This window comes from Phoxinus phoxinus, assembly GCF_949152265.1.
Source record: "Phoxinus phoxinus genome assembly, chromosome: 20".
In the NCBI taxonomy this organism is placed as follows: Eukaryota; Metazoa; Chordata; class Actinopteri; order Cypriniformes; family Leuciscidae; genus Phoxinus; species Phoxinus phoxinus.
Window position 1 is genome coordinate 29,690,454 of NC_136895.1, and position 16,651 is coordinate 29,707,104.

The window sequence follows — 16,651 nt, forward strand, 5'->3', positions numbered from 1 at the left end:
AAAATAACTGTTTTCTATGTGAATATACAGTAAAGTGTAATTTATTCCTGTGATCAAAGCTGTATTTTCAGCATCATTACTCCAGTCTTCAGTGTCACATGATCCTTCAGAAATCAGTATAATATGATGATCTGATGCTCAAGAAACATTTCTCATTATTATCAGTGTTGAAAACAGTTATTTATATTTTTATTTCAGGATTCTTTGATGAATAGAAAGTTTAAGAGAACAGCATTAATCTGAAATAGAAATCTTTTGTAACATTAAACACTACCGTTCAAAAGTTTGGAGTCAGTAAGAATTTTTATTTAATTTTTTGGGGGAAATAAATAAAAGAGATCAATACTTTTATTCATTCATCAAAATGGACATTGGTATGATAATAATCATAAATGTTTCTTGATTATCAAATCATCATATTATAATGATTTCTGAAGTGAACTGGAGTAATGATACTGAACATTTAGCTTTGATCACAGGAATAAATTACATTTTAAAATTAAAATAGAAAAGTTATTTAAAATTTTCATAATATTTAACAAAATTACTGTTTTCTTTGTTGTATTTTTAATCAAATAAATTCAGCATTGGCGAGCAAAGAGACTTCATTTAAAAATATTACCGATCCAATACTTTTGACTGATAGTGTAACTAAGAACTCATATCCATAATCTACAGTCTGGTGTTAGTTCATTAGATTATTAAATGTGAGATTAAGTCTTGCAAATGCAATCTAGAATTCTGCGGTACATTTTTTTATTGTAGTTTTACAAATGGCCATAGTTGACATGTATGAGCTAAAATCTGTGTAGCATAATCCATAAAACGCATTTAGTCAGAATCTCTATTAAGTGATCTCTATTAAAACTATTATGAAAAGATTAATGAAAGAGACTGAACTCGCTCAGAAAAAAATTAGAAGAGTATATGTGTTTATTATTTAATATAGCACAAAATGAGGAAAGAAAGATAAAAACTGTACAAACATGATGATACAAAATGTGAATACATGATGATTGATCGCCTCGTCATACATTTGTATGCTGTTCTGTTAAAGCACGAGATCAACAAGTACTTTTCAATGAGAAACTTAAACTGATCATTGACTCCAGAACACAGAAATAAATATATACATATATTTCCACAGGAAATAAGGCACATATATATATAGTACTTACACATATTATTACAAAATATGTGCATACACATCTGATTGAGAAATCAGAGAAAACGTACTCTGATAAAAATGGCACTGGCTCATATCTTAGTAACTTATTTATTTTAAAATGTTGAATTATTTTTTTGTAGTTAATCAATATTTAGAATTTGAATCTATTGACAGTCCTAAAAAGTCCCCATAAAGTATAAAGTAGGACTTTATACTTTATGCGCTTTTTTATTTTTTATATATAAAGTCTAAAGTTGTCATTAAGAAAATCTCATTTAGCAAAATTCAAAGCAATAAATGAGGAAAACAACAAAAAACACTTTTCCATCGTATGGCCGAACGGGTCTAAGAACGGAAAGAAATGCTTACGGTTGTATTTCCTCTTGGAATATGTAGAATATGTGAAGCGCCGTCGCCACTCAGGATTGGTCTCTGTAACTGGCCATTTGAGCGAAGTAAACGCAATCATCCTCCGCGGTCGCTAGTTCTCATAATCTCATAATGTCTGTAAACTCTTGCATTAGCAACGACTGACGCACTGTATGTATATTTGTAAAGAGCTTGTTATCCGCAACACAGTGGAGAATGAAGCCATGGCACGGAATTGAACGGTTACGCAAAGAGAACGGTGGAAAAACAGAGAAAGTGATTCATTTTAAAAGAAATGCAAAAAATGTAAGATTAGAGATGGAAGAAAATGTAAAAGTATAAGGAAGATTTTTTTAAGGATGTGTAGTTGAATGGTCACGGAAAAGAGTCTTTAAAGATATTTAGATGTTTCTTTAACTTTATAAAAGGACTCGGCTGTCTGTAAGGGTTGGGAAGATCGGTCCACCGGTGAGGAACTGAGAAGGTGAAGGTTCTGGAAAGAGATTTTGTTCATCTCTGTGAAGGAACCATGAGGCGCCGCTCACTCACGAATCACAGGCTTCTGGTTCATGAGAGGGAGTGAAGTAAATTAGATCAGCCCCACCAGAAATTCACTTTCCAAAATCCACTGCGATTTAATCATTTCTTCATCACACTACTGTTCTAGGAGGGTGCAGATCCTGTGCTTCTTCTGTAGGCCAGCTTGGAGTATGGATATACTTGATGAGCTTGCTGGCTGTGAAGAGAGATAAACAGAGGTGTGTCATGTAGTGAAATTCAAAGAACAGTGTCAAAGGATTCACATACAACACACACACACACACACACTAAAGTTTGATCATTTTCGAGAATAAAAACATGACAGAACTGATAAAACAGCATCAGGTTCACACACACTGCACTCTTCTTCAGTGTACCGCCACACACAGACACACGTGAAGAACATTTGCACTTATGATGGGAATTATATCTCACAACAGGTCATTAGTACTCACAAGCTTTGAGTGTATTCCAGCGTTTCCAACGTACACACAGTCCAATCAGTCCGATCAGTAAAACAGTAACTGGGATAATGACCAGATAGATGTAATTTGAAGTATCTGATGCAGATTCTAGAACACACAGAGAAAGAAACACAATATGCAATGAATAATATTGCATAAAAACCTAAACAACAACAGAAAAAGTCATTCTTATTGTCAGTGTAGAGTACAGGTCGAAAAATGAACCATGTTTAAACTTACTGTTCCTCTTGATCTGATCCTCAGTCAGAATCTTCTGGATTGTCTCAGTCAAACTCTTGTGCTCGACCACACAGCTGTACTCGTCCTTCTTCCATTCACCAGGAAGGACATACAGGGTAAGTTTCCTCTGGAAGGTCCCGTCCTCATTTGGTAGTGTGTCTCCAGACTCCACCAAGTTACTAGAAACGCTCATAACTTGTCCATTCTTCCTCCACAAGATGCTTGTGTTTCTGAAGAGAAAGCCTGTGACGTGACACTCCACATAATAGTCTTGTTTCTTCTGCAGCAGAGACACTTCAGGAGGATCTAGAAGTAAACACAGAACAGGGAACAAAACTGAGAAAGGAGAAAGAAACACACACACTTTCTACTCATCACAGTTTAACAGTCTCTAAAATTGACCTGCATAGATTTATCAAGCTGTTAAAGGGATAGTTCACTTTGAAATTAGTTTTCAAAAATTTAAGTTTTAATTTGGACTCTCTGCATGCTCTTTGAGACAGTGACCATAGACCTGCATATGACTGACAGACAAGAACGGTTTGACCTAAAAATATCAAAATTTAAACTACTGCGGGAAAAAAGACACCTGCATCTTGGATGCCCTTGAGGTAAGCTAGAACATACCAAAATTTTATTTCAAAGTGAACTATCCCTTTAAAACATGGTTTATCTGGATCTGCACATGTAAGAAAGAAATTGTATAAATAAATCTGTCTGTCCTGATAACTGGTACTGTACCTGCTTTCTTAAAAGTAGCTTTAGAAAAATGTAAGATCTCCTTCAGCAAGTAAACACACTCATGTTCAAAGTATTGTTTAATGTTTTCAAGCTGTTCTCTGTCATTATTCCACTGCTTCACAGTAGGTGATGCCTGTGGTACAGATGCGTTGTATCTGTTCTCCTTCAGGTCCAGTGAGATAAAATCTTCTCCATCATAAGCGTACTGACCAAACCCATGAGATTCTGCAGTCTCATCATCCCAATCACATCCATACATCCTCTGATACGTATGAACTCCTGAAAGAGAGATAGAGGTAGTGGTATACTCTATTACTTTTTATTTTTAATGTACAAGATAATCATTTGATGTTTATAAATGTAGTATAAGTGAGGAATAGTGTAAATAAACACTTCAGGGTAATATACAAGACCCCTCCTCATCACCCTGTCAACTGGCTGGATGTACATTATATTTACAAGGCTGCTTGCCACATAAGTAAATATTTAGACTTATATTTTGATTTCAGGTGAAATATTTTATTCGCTCATCAGTTCTACTGTGATATAAGAAAAAGAAGCGTCTCAAATACCCGGATGAGATATTAAAGAGTGCATTTTCAGCTGTGCTGGTTGCAGAAGAATTTTTTTCATAAACTTCTCCCATAGGGATTTAAAAAAAGTATTCGTTAAAGCGTTATAAGCTATGAACCAAGCAAACCAGCTACGAGGAATCATAACATTACAAACTTTGGTAACACTTTATTTGATAGTCCACTTTAGACATTCTACTAACTATAAGTAACTTTGAAGCTACATATCAACTAACTGTCATTAGAGTATTAGTAGACTGTCTGCTTAATCTATGCTAACACTTTATTGTGTTGGTCCTCAACAGACATTCTACTGACTATAAGTAACTTGGCAACTACAAGTCAACTTATTCTACTAACCCGAACCCTAACACCTAACCATAAACAAGTCTACTACAGTCTACTAATCGTCTAATGAGAGTTAGTTGACATGTAGTGTAATAAAGCATTTTAACTCACCATCTGACTGATTGAATCGCTTCGTTAGAACATAATTGCTGTTTCTGTAGATCTGCTGTAGTTTTTCTCTGATATCAGTGTATTCCTTCCACATCTCTTTAGATGCATCATCTTTTATCCAGTCCGGTTTGGGAATCAGCTTCTTTATCTTACTGTCATAATAATCAATCTGATGATCATCCAGCGTCGTCACAACAGAAAACTCTGGGATTTCTGGAAATGTCTGGTCGCTTATTCTGGTATAAGCGGTCAAAAATCTGTGTAACTCTGAAAAAATAGTAAACGCACACATCAACACACAAACAAAAAAACTCTCAAAATTGTTAATACATATCAATACAGTGTTAAAAATCTAATTTCTTTTTGATACCAAAATGTCTTGGTTACTCGTGTAACCTCGATTCCCTGAGATAACGGGAACAAGCATTGTGTCAGTGACGCTTTGGGGAAACTCTTTTTTTCTCTGAAATACTGAAGCCTGGTTGAATCAGACAATTGGCATTTCTGCCCGCCAAAATGGGCAGGGACGACTACCTATACAAGTTGACGCTGAATGTTATTTCATCTGAATCCTTTGACCTCTCTTCGGTGATCACAACTCGATCGGCCCACTGGAAAAGTCCCAGTGCTCATGACGGCCAGTACATGCTGGGGCCCGTGAGAGAAATTGGAGAGTTGAGGAGAGCTGTTTTGACCACGTCCTAGATCTCTATTCGATTTAAATGACCACCGAACCATCCAGCGCATGGCCAATCGCCTGGGCTGTTTTCTTAGTAGCGCTGCACAGCTCCTTGAAAGCAGCAGGGTCTGGGACAGACTCATCCATAGTGTGGATGAGTTTGGCTTGAACACATGAAGCATCGCATCTGGAAAGCAGATCAAGCTTGACCAGCCACAGACTAGGCTCTGGCCGCTAAGGCAGATGTGGCCCTGCAAGGTTTAGAGTGGTGAACAAGGCAATGGCCTCCTCCAGGAGTTCCCGTAGCCTTTTTTCTCTGTGGCGTCAACAGTGGTGAGTGCTGGCGAAGCAAAAGAGTGGACACCGGCCAAGTGGGGGCGGGTAGCGCCATGACTTGGTAAGTTCATCATGAACTTCGGGAAAGAATGGAGCAGTTCTGCAGGAACTCTGACGGGGCCACTCCAAGCCGAGCTCTTCATCAGCCTTGGTCAGGAAACTGATAAGTGTGGCGTCCACCAGGCCTGACATCAACTGGCTCGTTAGGCGGCAGGGGGCAGAGTCCTCCATGAAGTTCGACCACTCCTCCGCATCATAAGTTGCCAATGACATGGCGAATGTCATTAGTGAATTAATTCCTCCTCGGAACCCAGAGACATAGACCAAACCGCTCACACCAGATGAGGGTGCTGGTCTTCGCAGGAGAAGGAATCCCCTTGTGAAGAGTGATGTACGCGAGTGTGGCGAGCAGGACGAGGCCGAGGGCCGTGAGAAAACGCTGCGAGGCCGGTTGCGCGATTGCTGATGAGCGACACCTGAGCGACGCACCGGTCTCGTATCTCTCACGGAGGAGGGGAAGCATAAAAGGAGGAGCGACGACAGTGAAGGACGAGAGAGTCCAGGCCTGGCCTCGCCACAGCGGGATCCAATCCGGCGAGAGCTCACTCAGTCCTGTCTGCTCGGCCCTGTGACTCTGCTGTTAACTTCTCTAAAGCTCCTGAGAGGAAGAGAACGGCAGCGCATGAGGCTCAGAGTCGCTTTCTTAAAAGAAAGTGGCCTGCGAGATGAGCGCGACTTCAGCGTGGGCAGGTAACGCACTCACGGTGCTCATCCGAGGAGTGTGTGAGAGTCTGCATGTGCCACCTTCATGGCCTGGCGAGCAGAAGGCTTCTTATCTTTGTCTTCTCTTCGTCTTCTTCGGAGTCAAGCAAGGAGAGGATCTTCACACTTGGAGAATGATTCAGATGAAATAGCATTCAGCGTCGACTTGTTTAGGTAGTCGTCCCTGCTCGTTAAGTCTGCTTAAATGCCATTTGAATGTGATTCAATCAGTATTTCTGAGAAACAGGAGTTTCCTCTAAAGTGTCAGCGACTTACACAATGCGAACTGTATTGAAAGGGAACAAGTCATTTAGTTTTTTTTCTTTTAAAGACACCATACAATCAAAATTGACAATTTTATGGAATATTGCAGTAATTATTAAAAATTATTTATTTATCTGTGCACATCTTTTTTTTTATTCATGTGCCTCGTAATCTTTAATCACCCTATTTGTTCTTGTAACAGAAGCCATTTTACTTCATAATAAGAAAAGACTAGTGCAACTTTCATTTCATGACATCTTTCATTTCAAATCAATACTTTTGCATGGATAACTAGTGTATCTTTCACAGAACAGGGACGCAGACACAGGAAGCATATTCTTTCATTTACATTAAAATGTGCATAACTTCAGTCATTCATATAGGGCTATTCTCATTCTTGTTATGGTTTTGCTGTTTAAATTGACCTGCCTGCATGAGCCAAATACACATAATACTGAAACATTTTCAGTGCAGCTTTAACAAAACAAAATCCTGCGTTTCATTTCAATAACCAGTTCTATTATCCTGGATATTATACAAGATGTTTGAGAAAATATTACATATCAGATTCGAAAACTCATAATTTCTGTCTGTTCAACACACGGAAGTAGGCCATGTCATTTTAACAACGAATTCTCTTTCAACATCACAAAATGAATCTTACCTGAGTAAACCAAAGGCATGTAGATGAAGAAAATTATGAACTTCATTGCAGATGAAAATCCATGTATTTGAGACACAATTCTTTGTGTAGTCGTCGAAGAGCGCTGTAAAACTCTTCAGCCTTTGCTACATCTGAGTCAACAGGTAAAACCGGTTACTGAACTGACGTCACTGCAGCTCTAGAGAAACCGTCTCAATACGGAAGTGTAGGGAGGAACCTTTTACTCACAGGTTGTTGTCGCTTCGCTCAGTAAAGTTTCTCTTCGGTGACTACACTTAAAAATAGTGTCTCAAATACATGGATTTTCATCAGCAATGAAGTTCATAATTTTCTTCATCTACATACCTTTGGTTTACTCAGGTGAGATTCATTTCGTACAGTAGTTTAAACGATGAGTTCTCTGTCAGCGAGGCGTTCTGCTACTTCCGTGTGTTGAACTGACACAAAATCATGAGATGTTTGTAATAGAATAGATTAAAATATCAAAGAATAAAGAAAGTAAGTTAAGAATTTCAGTGGGATTGGTGTCTCAAATTAATGTAAAATTCATTTGGATAATGGTATTTTATAGTTATTTGATTTGACATTGAGATTCTTAACAGTGGTGTAGTCTACGTGATACGCAGGAAATGCCAAGTATTTCCGTATCTTAAAAAAGGCGTGAGGAATACGTAACAACTTCGTTTTGTGACAGAACTTTCACACTTTCATTCATAAATTCACCGCGTCTGTGTTTGCAATGGACACAGATCAAATCGCGGAATCCACTCACAACACAACTGTATAAAGCAGAACGTCACGGAATTTGGTCATTTTTTGAATGAATAAATCAAAAGTAGGCTATAGGCTGTACAATGAATCAAATCTCGACTAGTGTCTGTGAATATTAAAAACTCAAAGAGACTGCACTGCAGTTGTTCAACGCGTCTCTGGGAATGAGCGCTCAATGTGTGCTCTACTACTACACACACACACACACACACACACACACACACACACACTGAAGTAAGCGTGACTTCACGCTCGTGGTGTTTTCAGCGCTTCACTGTAGCCTATGAGGACATGATGTAGGCTACACATGACACATGAACTTCATCACAGAGCTGAGAGTCACTTCATGAGAATTTCACCATTTCATTTGATAAAACTATCGTCATTCATTCTTATCAATTATCATACACACAGAAACTGTAATGTCTTTACGACAACCTGTCAAAATAAAAGTTCGGTATAAACTCAAAGAAATTATGAAAGAAATTGCACAGTAAAATGTACTGTAAAATAATAATAATGATGAAATCTATTAAAACTTATTTTAAAAAGGAATATCACACAAGTTTTCATACATGTTTTAATTTAAACAGTAAACTTGCCAAAACAATAACAGATAGCAGATAGCAAGGTGACATTGATTCAATGTTGAAATTCCATCAGAATCATCATTTTGGTTGTGGTTGAAAATGCAATGCTAAATAATATTGGATCAATGTTGATATTTCAATGCTTTTCAGTGTTGAAAAAGACAAACATTGAATCAATGTTGATTTTTGGTCAGCTTCATTTCAACTTGAGGACCCTGTGTTTTTCTGACGTCACGACAAAAATTTTCTTTCAAAAACACCATTTCTGAAAGTAAATTTGTATTTGTGATTATAATGTTTTTTTTTATTATTATTATTGTCAGCTGATATAACCTGTGCTTCAGGGACCATATTCATATAACATCTAAGGCTAAATGTAGCTCTTAACTGTTAAGTTAAATGGTGATTAACACTAAACAGTAGAAAATCAGTCCAGTCTCCTCAGCTGTAAATTTCATTGGTTGTTAAAGTCTTGTGTTGCTTATAATAAATGTATCACTGAATCACTTAGTCTCATAATGCTCTCAATTACATGTCGTTGCATACTGTATGCATTAGTGAGTGTGGTGGTGCTTATGGGGTGATGAGACGGGTTAGGCGGGGGGGGGTCACAGTATACTCACTACAATAAACTAGACTACACCACTGTTCTTAACCATGTTTGAGAGCTTTATGTCGTTGTGTTGTTTTGTTCGATGTTTGTTCAGCGAAACACTTCTTCGTCACCACATACACTGGAAAGAATGAGGTGGGTCCAGTAATCCCAGAGTTTTCTGCTGAAACGAGACTGGATGGACATCAGATTGATTATTATGACAGTATCACAAAGAAGATGATTCCCAAACAGGACTGGATGGAGGAGTATGCATCTACAGAACTGTGGACAGAAGACACTGAGATCAGAAAACAAGTACAGCAGATCTACAGAAACAACATGCCTGTTATAATGCAGCGATTCAGTCATTCAGATGGTGAGTTAAAATACTTAAAACTACATTTTTAAATGTCAAAGGATTACCTTGTGCATAGGGATGGGCAGTATGAAGATATACCGGTATTTGGTTACCACATACAATTATATACAGTTATATATATATATAGTTATAAGCTCAATATATCCTGAAAAGGAACTCTTTTAGAAGGCGGATGGGAAAATTTGGGACGTGTTTGATGTTAAAAAGTGTCAGTAAGCACAATAAGTTTTGTTTCATTTATATTTTTGTTATATTATATTTGACCTATAGTTTTTGTAATTTTCTTCTTTTTTTCTTCTTTTTATTAACAGAAATGAGATCAAACAACACAAAATAATATATTGTGTTCTTCATCGTAATTGTAAAATAAAATTTCTCATATCATGAAATAAGAATTTGGTCATATCGCCATACTTGTGCATTAAACAAAAAAGAGCAGAAGTTATACTTTCTCCCAATACAACCTTTTTTTTCTTCTTCAGGAGCTCATATTTATGAGAGGATGTATGGCTGTGAGTGGGATGATGAGACTGAAATATCAAAAGGGTTTGATTGGTACACTTATGATGGAGAGAATTTCATCATACTGGTTATGAATGAGGGCAGATATACTGCACTTGTAACACAGGCAATACCCACAGCGGAGAAGTGGAATAATGACAGAGAACAGCTTAAAGTGCTGAAACGATACTACGATCATGAGTGTGTTTACTGGATGAAACATTTCTTGGCGTTACAGAAAGCGGCTTTGACGAGAAGAGGTACCTTGTTATTGAGAACTTCACTTTGTTCAAAAAGTAGATTTTTTATTTTTGGGGTTTATCTTTTCTCATGCATTGCTTCATTAAAACAAAAACAAAACAAATGCACAATTTACGTTTGAGTTAATCATATAAATGTAACTAATCTGTAACCATCTATTTATGTTTTTATATATTTATTTTATATATATATATATATATATATATATATATATATATATATATATATATATATATATATATATATATATATACTTACTACAATGTTTATCCTATCCTACCACATTTGGCTAATAGGATTGCAAGATTACACAAATTTATCAAATGGATTATTATCATTGAAAGTTGACATTTATCAAATAGATATCTGAAGTCAATATCAAACATTAAAGGATTAGTTCACTTTTAAAATGAAAATTCTGTCATCATTTACTGACCCTTAAGTTGTTTCAAACCTGTATGAATTTCTTTCCTCTGCTGAACACAAAGGAAGATATTTAGAAGAATGTCAGTAACCAAACAGTTTTTGGTTCCCATTGACTTCCATAGTATATTTTTTTCCTACTATGGAAGTCAATGGGAACCAGAAACTGTTTGGTTACTGACATTCTTCTAAATATCTTCCTTTGTGTTCAGCAGAGGAAAGAAATTCATACAGGTTTGAAACAACTTAAGGGTGAGTATATGATGACAGAATTTTCATTTTAAAAGTAAAATTATCCTTTAACAATTTGAAAAGGATAATTCAGCCATTTAAAAAAAAAAGATTCTTGCAGTCAGTCTTCAGACACGAGATCAAACCGTTACTATTAGGACCAGCCATTGTTTAATATGAATATTTTGAATGTAAAAAAAAAAAATCCATATTCATTTTCTGTTTATTTTTTTTGTAATTTAGTTTTGTAATTTTTGTTAATTAAAAAAAAAGAAGGTCTATTTAGGTTTTATTACATTTTAGGTCAGTTTTAGTTTTTTATTTATTTTATATTACAGTACTTTGACTTAAACCTATTTCTGGTATTTTCCATGAAAACATCGTTTTGTTTAATTTTCATTTTTCATCTAATATTTATATTTAATTTGATTTTAGCTGTATTTCAATTAACTTTTTTTTTGTTAATGATAATAACCTAACTAACCTACAGTAACCTAACTGGACCTAACTAATAACTTATTGTTAGTATTGATTATAATTTATTAATCAGTTAGAGTTGTTTAGCCTTTTATTGGTGTTTCAATATATTATAGTATTCTCAAGTGTTTTTTTGTTTGTTTGTTTCTTTTTTTTCAACTTCAAAAGCAATCTTGGTACTGGTGACGAGTGTGATGGTAGTATTGGCAGTCCTGGTTATTGGTATTGTTGTTTTCATTCAGATCAAAGTAAGTATATGTTTACAAGTCTTTTTCCTGCTCCTGAATTTCTGTGTTTCATCAGCTTTAGGATGATGGGAATGTCCTCAGCAATCACACAAGCATTCAAAAGTTTGCATTTACACAGACATGTTAATGCGTTTGATAGAAATTCCATTAAGTTGGAACTAAACTAAGCTAATGCTTCACTAAAGTTGAGAATCACTATTATTCTTAATTATTGTTTTTAAACTGCACAGCCTCATCTTAAATAGCCATAATTTAAGTTAAATTTGCATGTGATAAACTTTTGGATGTGACAAATCATCAAGATGTCAAGAAATTAATAAGTTGTTTATTTGTTTATAAGTTGACATATTGTTAATAAGACCAAGCATTAGATGCATAATCCCATTTTCAGCTGCATTTATATGGACCACAATAGTCTTATTCACACTAGTCCAGGGGTTTTCAAATTGACACAACGTACACTTTATTTTTTACTAATTTTCAATAGAGATTATTGCGCCGAGAGCGCTGCACACCCAGTATGTTTACGCGTTAATAATATCAGAAACATAGCGTCTCTTGTCAAAAACCCTGCATCTTTTCGCTTTTTAAAGCGGTGGTGTAATGCCCTTTTCACAAGATGTAAAATAAGTCTCTGATGTCCCCAGAGTGTGTGTGTGAAGGTTTACCTCAAAATACCCCACAGATATTTATATAGCATGTTAAAATTGTCACTTTTTGAGGGTGAGCAAAATCGCCTCGTTTTGTGTCTGTCCCTTTAAATGCACATGAGCTGCTGCTCCCAGGCACAGGGGGCGGACTACAACTTTTAGCCTTTTATGTTCAAACCGGAGTCAGACAAAGATGGAGAGACTCGAGAAGAAGTGACAACATGTAGAAGCAACAGGACATTTCAATTCAATTCAATTCAAATTTATTTGTAAAGCGCTTTTCACAATGCATATTATTTCAAAGCAGCTACATACATTTAGTGTAATCATGTATTAATTTAGGGCATAACATATCGCCGGCGTCGAGTCGTCTCTTCACAGGCGTCGGGTCGTCTCTTCACGGGCGTCGGGTCGTCTCTTAACGGGCGTCGAGTCGTCTCTTCACAGGCGTCGAGTCGTCTCTTAACGGGCGTCGAGTCGTCTCTTAACGGGCGTCGAGTCGTCTCTTCACAGGCGTCGAGTCGTCTCTTAACGGGCGTCGAGTCGTCTCTTCACGGGCGTCGGGTCGTCTCTTAACGGGCGTCGAGTCGTCTCTTAACGGGCGTCGAGTCGTCTCTTCACAGGCGTCGAGTCGTCTCTTCACAGGCGTCGGGTCGTCTCTTCACAGGCGTCGGGTCGTCTCTTCACGGGCGTCGAGTCGTCTCTTCACAGGCGTCGAGTCGTCTCTTCACGGGCGTCGAGTCGTCTCTTAACGGGCGTCGAGTCGTCTCTTCTCGGGCGTCGAGTCGTCTCTTCACGGGCGTCGAGTCGTCTCTTCACGGGCGTCGAGTCGTCTCTTCACAGGCGTCGAGTCGTCTCTTCACAGGCGTCGGGTCGTCTCTTCACAGGCGTCGGGTCGTCTCTTCACAGGCGTCGGGTCGTCTCTTCACAGGCGTCGGGTCGTCTCTTCACGGGCGTCGGGTCGTCTCTTCACGGGCGTCGAGTCGTCTCTTCACGGGCGTCGGGTCGTCTCTTCACAGGCGTCGGGTCGTCTCTTCACGGGCGTCGAGTCGTCTCTTCACAGGCGTCGAGTCGTCTCTTCACAGGCGTCGGGTCGTCTCTTCACAGGCGTCGGGTCGTCTCTTCACGGGCGTCGGGTCGTCTCTTCTCGGGCGTCGGGTCGTCTCTTCTCAGGCGTCGAGTCGTCTCTTCACAGGCGTCGGGTCGTCTCTTCACAGGCGTCGGGTCGTCTCTTCACGGGCGTCGAGTCGTCTCTTCACAGGCGTCGGGTCGTCTCTTCACGGGCGTCGAGTCGTCTCTTAACGGGCGTCGAGTCGTCTCTTCTCGGGCGTCGAGTCGTCTCTTCACGGGCGTCGAGTCGTCTCTTCACAGGCGTCGAGTCGTCTCTTCTCGGGCGTCGAGTCGTCTCTTCACAGGCGTCGAGTCGTCTCTTCACAGGCGTCGAGTCGTCTCTTCTCAGGCGTCGAGTCGTCTCTTAACGGGCGTCGAGTCGTCTCTTCACTGGCGTCGAGTCGTCTCTTCACAGGCGTCGAGTCGTCTCTTCTCGGGCGTCGAGTCGTCTCTTCTCAGGCGTCGAGTCGTCTCTTCACAGGCGTCGAGTCGTCTCTTCTCGGGCGTCGAGTCGTCTCTTCACAGGCGTCGAGTCGTCTCTTCTCAGGCGTCGAGTCGTCTCTTCTCAGGCGTCGAGTCGTCTCTTCACAGGCGTCGAGTCGTCTCTTCTCAGGCGTCGAGTCGTCTCTTCACAGGCGTCGAGTCGTCTCTTCACAGGGCATCTGAAGTCTGACGAACTGTGACGAACTGGTCTCCCGAGATAACAACAAAAAAGGCAGATGGGAAATAATTAGCGTAGCTGCTGTTCATAATATGAATGCATTTGATCTGATTTAACTGTAGTATAAAAGGTATGAGATGCATTATGTGAATGCTTGGCTAAAGAGATGCGTCTTTAATCTAGTTTTAAACTGGGAGAGCGAGTCTGAGCCTCGGACAAAATCAGGAAGGCTATTCCAGAGTTTAGGAGCTAGATGTGAAAACGCCCTCCCTCCTTTAGTGGACTTAGATATCCTAGGTACGACCAGAAGCCTCAAATTTTGCGATCTTAAAGAGCGCGAAGGATTGTAGGGCGATAGAAGATCCCTTAAATACACAGAAGCTAAACCATTTAGGGCTTTATAGGTCAGTAGCAATACTGTGTAATTGATACGGAACTTAATAGGTAACCAGTGTAGAGATGATAAAATTGGTGTTATATGATCATATTTTCTTGACCTAGTAAGCAGCTGCATTTTGGACTAACTGTAGCTTGTTTACTGAGGATGCAGGACAACTAGCTAATAGAGCATTACAGTAATCTAGTCTCGAGGACATTTCTGAATGGTTAGTTGATGAATTTATGAAGCTTATGTGTAGTTATCTTCTAGTCATTGATTAGCATATTCTGTCTTGATAATCTATAAATCGCGTTCCCGGGGGCAGGGTTTATGTAAATTTTAGGGTTGGTGATGTGACTAACCCGGGAGGAATGTCGTGTAGTTCCTACCAGCCGTTTGTTGTAGTTCTTAAAAAGCAATTTCTTTAAAAGCAAATATCTCCCTTTGCTTTGAACTTTGAGCGTCGTAACTTTTCAGATGTTGTTTATGATCAAACAGCAACATTACACACTAACTACAGTCAAATCATAATCAACCACCCCTTTAAAGGATTGTTTTTGCTATGATTTATTGATTTAAATTTATCTGAATCAATAATTAATTCCATACATTTGTTGACCACTCTGTGTCCTTGCCCTGAAACGCCTTGAAAACCACTGGACTAGTCTAAATAAAAAAAAGAGTCTCATCTAACCATGGCAATTGTAATAAATGGGTCAAATCTGAAGATTTCATTTGGATTCAAAAAGTTTTCTGTATAAAAAGAATGCATTTAAAAAAATACTTATTTATCATTTGGTTCATGTTTTCATTTGATGCTACTGACAACAATTAACAAAGTTGAATTTAAGTTTTAAAAGCTATATTTACAAAAACAGTCAAAGCCAAATGTTTATCTTTAAGCACATTTTAGAGAAATACCTTTGCAGAATTTGCTGTTTTTTACAATTGCAGTGTGTATTGCAAAAATCTGGGATTTGGAATTGGTCACATGCAGTTTCATGTGAATTAAAATTGTGTAATTAAAAAATAGCCTTATTTAATTCATATTTATAACATTACTTTGCAGAAACGAGTCATCAGGTATAAGCGGGTATCTACTCAAGAAGTGACCTACTCCGACAAACAACTATGAAGAGTTTCCTCCAGTCGTCTGCACTCTCTCCAGATTTCAGTCCGGTTTTGAATCTTCAGGATGAGGGAGATCAGATATTTCCAGCATGCTTGTGGGACACGTTTCAGTGTTGATTAATATTCATGAGTATGGACGTCATGAACTCCCCCCCCCCCCCCCCCCCCCCCAAAAAAAAAACATTCAGAGACTGTCTGGATATGAATCTTGTTAATATGTGTAATAGACTGTGTAATTGATGTTGTACTCGGATTTGTATATATTTTAAATGATAGTCAATTTTTTGTTAATGTATAGTTTATTTATTTTCAAGTTGTAAGTTCACTGATTACTAATAGTTTGACAGCTTTTGTACGGTTAACAAAATAAACACTGTAACATTTCAGAATATGTGCAGTTCTTTTTTTTAAATAAAACTTGTACGTAAGAAAATATAAAGATGAACATAGTAAAAGTTTGTAAATGTGTACAAATTTAGAAATAGTATCTTGAAATTGTGATATTTTTGTCTCTAATTTCTATTTTTTTTAAAAGTTAATATCTTGCATGCAAAATTGAAAAATTATTTTATTTAGTAAATATTTCATTATTTTATTGCTTTATTTCTCACAATTTTTTTTTCTCAGTATCCCGAGATAAAAAAAAATGATCAAAAAACGAAACAGGATTTTATATCTGTTCTCATTAATGTTCAAAAGTCAATGATTTTCTCATTATATGAGTATGTTGGCATTTAAGTTAGTTTATATGTTCAGTTTATGTTAGTTTATATATTAAGTTAGTAAGATATGTGTTTGGTATGTGTTCAGTATATGAGTTCTTTATTATCAGTCTTATCTTTGACATTGCTTTTGTCCACACCAATAAATGCGGTATGACTTTTCAGAAAACACCACGGCATGAATGTATTATGCAGATTACCGTTTATGAGTTTATATTGGTATTTATACTGGAATGACCGGTCCAGAGTCTTTTTCATGCACTT

General features: G+C 37.9%; 2 protein-coding genes across 3 annotated transcripts; one reads left to right on the plus strand and one right to left on the minus strand.

Annotated features, from left to right (window-relative positions):
• Positions 1 to 915: 915 nt before the first annotated feature.
• On the minus strand, positions 916 to 7,452 carry LOC306988871 (class I histocompatibility antigen, F10 alpha chain-like). Its single transcript, XM_079594046.1, has 6 exons — positions 7,259 to 7,452; positions 4,554 to 4,820; positions 3,523 to 3,801; positions 2,782 to 3,087; positions 2,533 to 2,649; positions 916 to 2,273 (listed from the first exon to the last, which is right to left on the minus strand). Exons 1-6 carry the CDS (start codon positions 7,302 to 7,304, stop codon positions 2,188 to 2,190), a joined length of 1,101 nt encoding a protein of 366 aa, XP_079450172.1. The 5' UTR covers positions 7,305 to 7,452; the 3' UTR covers positions 916 to 2,187.
• On the plus strand, positions 7,417 to 16,050 carry LOC306988872 (major histocompatibility complex class I-related gene protein-like). Of its 2 annotated transcripts, XM_079594048.1 has the most exons (6): positions 7,417 to 7,618; positions 9,327 to 9,367; positions 9,467 to 9,590; positions 10,076 to 10,354; positions 11,655 to 11,734; positions 15,604 to 16,050. In XM_079594048.1, exons 1-6 carry the CDS (start codon positions 7,573 to 7,575, stop codon positions 15,667 to 15,669), a joined length of 636 nt encoding a protein of 211 aa, XP_079450174.1. In that variant the 5' UTR covers positions 7,417 to 7,572; the 3' UTR covers positions 15,670 to 16,050. The 2 variants fall into 2 exon arrangements, with proteins under 2 accessions (XP_079450174.1, XP_079450173.1); XM_079594047.1 differs by having other exon boundaries at positions 7,431 to 7,618; positions 9,327 to 9,590.
• Positions 16,051 to 16,651: the final 601 nt, after the last annotated feature.

Bases quoted from the DNA above. Each gene is read 5' to 3' on its own strand.
- LOC306988871 (XM_079594046.1), bottom strand. From the start codon at position 7,304: ATGAAGTTCATAATTTTCTTCATCTACATGCCTTTGGTTTACTCAG. The intron at 4,821-7,258 runs GTAAGATTCATT...CTATTTTTTCAG, and splicing joins CATGCCTTTGGTTTACTCAG to AGTTACACAGATTTTTGACC. The intron at 2,274-2,532 runs GTGAGTACTAAT...CTCTCTTCACAG, and splicing joins CTGGAATACACTCAAAGCTT to CCAGCAAGCTCATCAAGTAT.
- LOC306988872 (XM_079594047.1), top strand. From the start codon at position 7,573: ATGAAGTTCATAATTTTCTTCATCTACATACCTTTGGTTTACTCAG. The intron at 9,591-10,075 runs GTGAGTTAAAAT...TTTCTTCTTCAG, and splicing joins GCGATTCAGTCATTCAGATG to GAGCTCATATTTATGAGAGG. The intron at 11,735-15,603 runs GTAAGTATATGT...ATTACTTTGCAG, and splicing joins TTGTTTTCATTCAGATCAAA to AAACGAGTCATCAGGTATAA.